This window comes from Otolemur garnettii, unplaced genomic scaffold (genome assembly GCF_000181295.1).
Source record: "Otolemur garnettii isolate 467f Iridium unplaced genomic scaffold, OtoGar3 scaffold00089, whole genome shotgun sequence".
Lineage (NCBI taxonomy): Eukaryota > Metazoa > Chordata > Mammalia > Primates > Galagidae > Otolemur > Otolemur garnettii.
The window spans coordinates 6,161,185-6,163,935 of NW_003852484.1; the positions used below are offsets into that span (position 1 = coordinate 6,161,185).

At 38.7% G+C, this 2,751-nt stretch overlaps 1 protein-coding gene across 1 annotated transcript in view; it reads left to right on the forward strand.

The window, feature by feature from the left end:
- Positions 1-2,751, forward strand: part of TMEM39A (transmembrane protein 39A) — a 38,379-nt gene that overhangs the window by 25,598 nt on the left and 10,030 nt on the right. The window contains exon 5 of the mRNA XM_003795096.2: positions 1,263-1,417. Within this exon, the coding sequence (XP_003795144.1) occupies positions 1,263-1,417 (155 nt within the window). The remainder of the gene's footprint in view (positions 1-1,262; positions 1,418-2,751) is intronic.

Below are 2,751 nucleotides of genomic sequence, written 5' to 3' on the forward strand. Positions count from 1 at the left end.
AAAAAAAAAAATAAGCAGCCCAAGATGAATGTGGTCCATGGACCATACTTTGAGAAGCCCCTCTATAAACAAATGAGGTGATATATATAAACTTAAGGAGATTATAAGGCACTGTGAGGGTACAATGAGGAAATGATTAACTGTCCCTGGACAAGTTACTATTTAGGGAGATAAGATGGAATGGGACAATCTTTCCTTTTTCTTTTTCATTATTTATTTATTTATTTTTGGGAGACAGTCTCACTTTGCCACTCTCAGTAGAATGCTGTGGCATCATAGCTCACAGCAATCTCAAACTCTTAGGCTCAAGCAATTCTCTTGCCTCAACATCTCGAGTAGCTGGGACTATAGGAGCTGCCCACAGTGCCTGGTATTTTTAGAGATGAGGTCTTGCTCTGGCTCAGACTGGTCTCCAGCCTGTGAGCTCAGGCAATCAATCTACCTGTCTCAGTCTCCCAGAGTTGTAGGATTATAGGTGTGAGTCACTGTGCTGTCTCCTTTTAGACACATTTTAGCTTCACTAAACCTAAGTCCTTTGAGTTGTATTACTTTTATTAAATTTTTTTTTTGTTTACAAAATATACTTGGTTCTTTTTTTAAATTATTGTTTCAGGATCATTGAGGGTACAAAGAATTAGGCTACAGTGTTTGCATTTTTGGGTAAAGTCCCTCTTATAATTGTGCTTTACCCCCTAGAAGTGTGCCATACATCCTAACATTGTGCCCATTAAGTGGGAGCTCACCCATCCTTCTCCCTCCTACCTTCTCCCCACTTCTTTGTTTCCCCTCCCCCCACCTTGCATTGCTTTGAGTTTTTCTCTTGTGTGGGAATGTATTAGATCATCTACTGGCTTCACATTAGTATTGAGTACATTGGATTCTTGCTTTTCCATTCTTGTCACACTACTAAGAAGAATGTGTTCCATCTCTTTCCAGGCCAATACAAAAGATGTAAAGTCTCCATGTTTTAATGACTGAATAGTAATCTATGGTATGCATATACCACAGCTTGTTAATCTGTTCCTGGGTTGGTCGGCATTTAGATTGTTTCCACTTTTTGGCAATTGTAAATTGAGCTGTGATAAACAGTTTAGTGCAGATATCCTTATGGTAAAATGATTTTTTTTTTCCTTCTGAGTAGATGCCTAGTAGTGGGATTGCAGGATCAAATAGGTGGTCTAATTTGAGTTCTATGAGGGAGTTGTATTACTTTTGAATGAAATTATTTATAAAATTTTCCTTTGGTGCTTCCAAACTTTCAGGCTACTAAGGCAGGTGCAGCATCAATGATTCACTACATGGTTCTAATATCAGCCCGCTTGGTACTACTCACTTTGTGTGGATGGGTACTTTGTTGGACCCTCGTCAATCTCTTTCGAAGCCATTCAGTCCTCAATCTCCTTTTCCTTGGCTACCCGTGAGTACTCCGGTTTTATCATTTTATCACTATATGTTCAGAAGTTATTTGGATTGTATACATGATACTATAAAAGAAGAAATGAAATTCTTCAAATATAAACCAAGAGTTAACATAATTGGAGAACCTGTGGGTGTGATAATCATGTATTTTGTTTCCTGAACTGAGGTATAGTTGGAATAACAGGCATCAACCAGGAATGTCCAAGGAAACCTGGAATATGTTTCTATTTTACCAGTGGAGAATATTTTAATTATCTCTATTCACCAAATAAAGGCTACTGGTACTACCAGTATTGGACTGGTGGTTAATTTTAGTTGAATGGACTGGCTCAGCCTTAACTCTTGGATGTTAGTTTGGTTAGTCATGTTTCTTTGATCTTTGAGTTCATATAACAGAAGTATAGTACGGTAGTCCCCCTTGTCCACTGTTTTACTTTCCATGGTTTCAGTTACCCACAATTATCCAAGGTCTGAAATGGAAAATTACAAAATATACGCTTTATAAGTTTTAAATTGTACGTCGTTTTCTGAGTTGCATAAGGAAATCTCTTTGTCCCACTTTGTGCCATCCGGTATGGGACTCATGTGTCAAGCATATTCATGCTGCTCATGCTTCCTGCCTATTAGTCACTTAGTAACCAACTTAGTTATCAGATTGACTGTCACCATATAACTACACTTGTGTTCAAGTAATCTTTATTTTACTTAATCTTGCCTCAGAGTGCAAGATCAGTGATGCTGGTAATTCAGATATGCCAAAGAGGCTGTGTAAAGTACTTCCAAAGGTAAAAAGAACTCAATAAGTAAAGACAAAAAAATCTTGCTGATGTGGTTAAGATTTAAGGTAAGAATAAATCTGTCCACGAAATTGTGAACAGTATATATTGTTAGAATTGTTCTGTTGTTGTTGTTTGTTTGTTTGTTTGTTTTTTTGAGACAGAGCCTCAAACTGTTGTCCTGGGTAGAGTGCTGTGGCATCACTACTCACAGCAACCTCCAACTCCTGGGCTTAAACGATTCTCTTGCCTCAGCCTCCCAAGTAGGGACTACAGGCGACCACCAGAATGCCTAGCTATTTTTTGGTTGTAGTTGTCATTATTGTTTGGCAGGCCCCATAGCTGAATCCAAACCCTCTGGCTGTGATGTATGTGGCTGGTGCCTTAACCGCTTGAGCTACAAGCGTGGAGCCCAGAATTGTTATGTTTTATATTAGTTATTGTTAATTTCTTGCTATACCTAGTTTTTTTTTTTTTTTTTTTTGAGACAGAGCCTCAAGCTGTCCCCCTGGGCAGAGTGCCGTGGCATTACAGCTCACAGCAACCTCCAACTCCT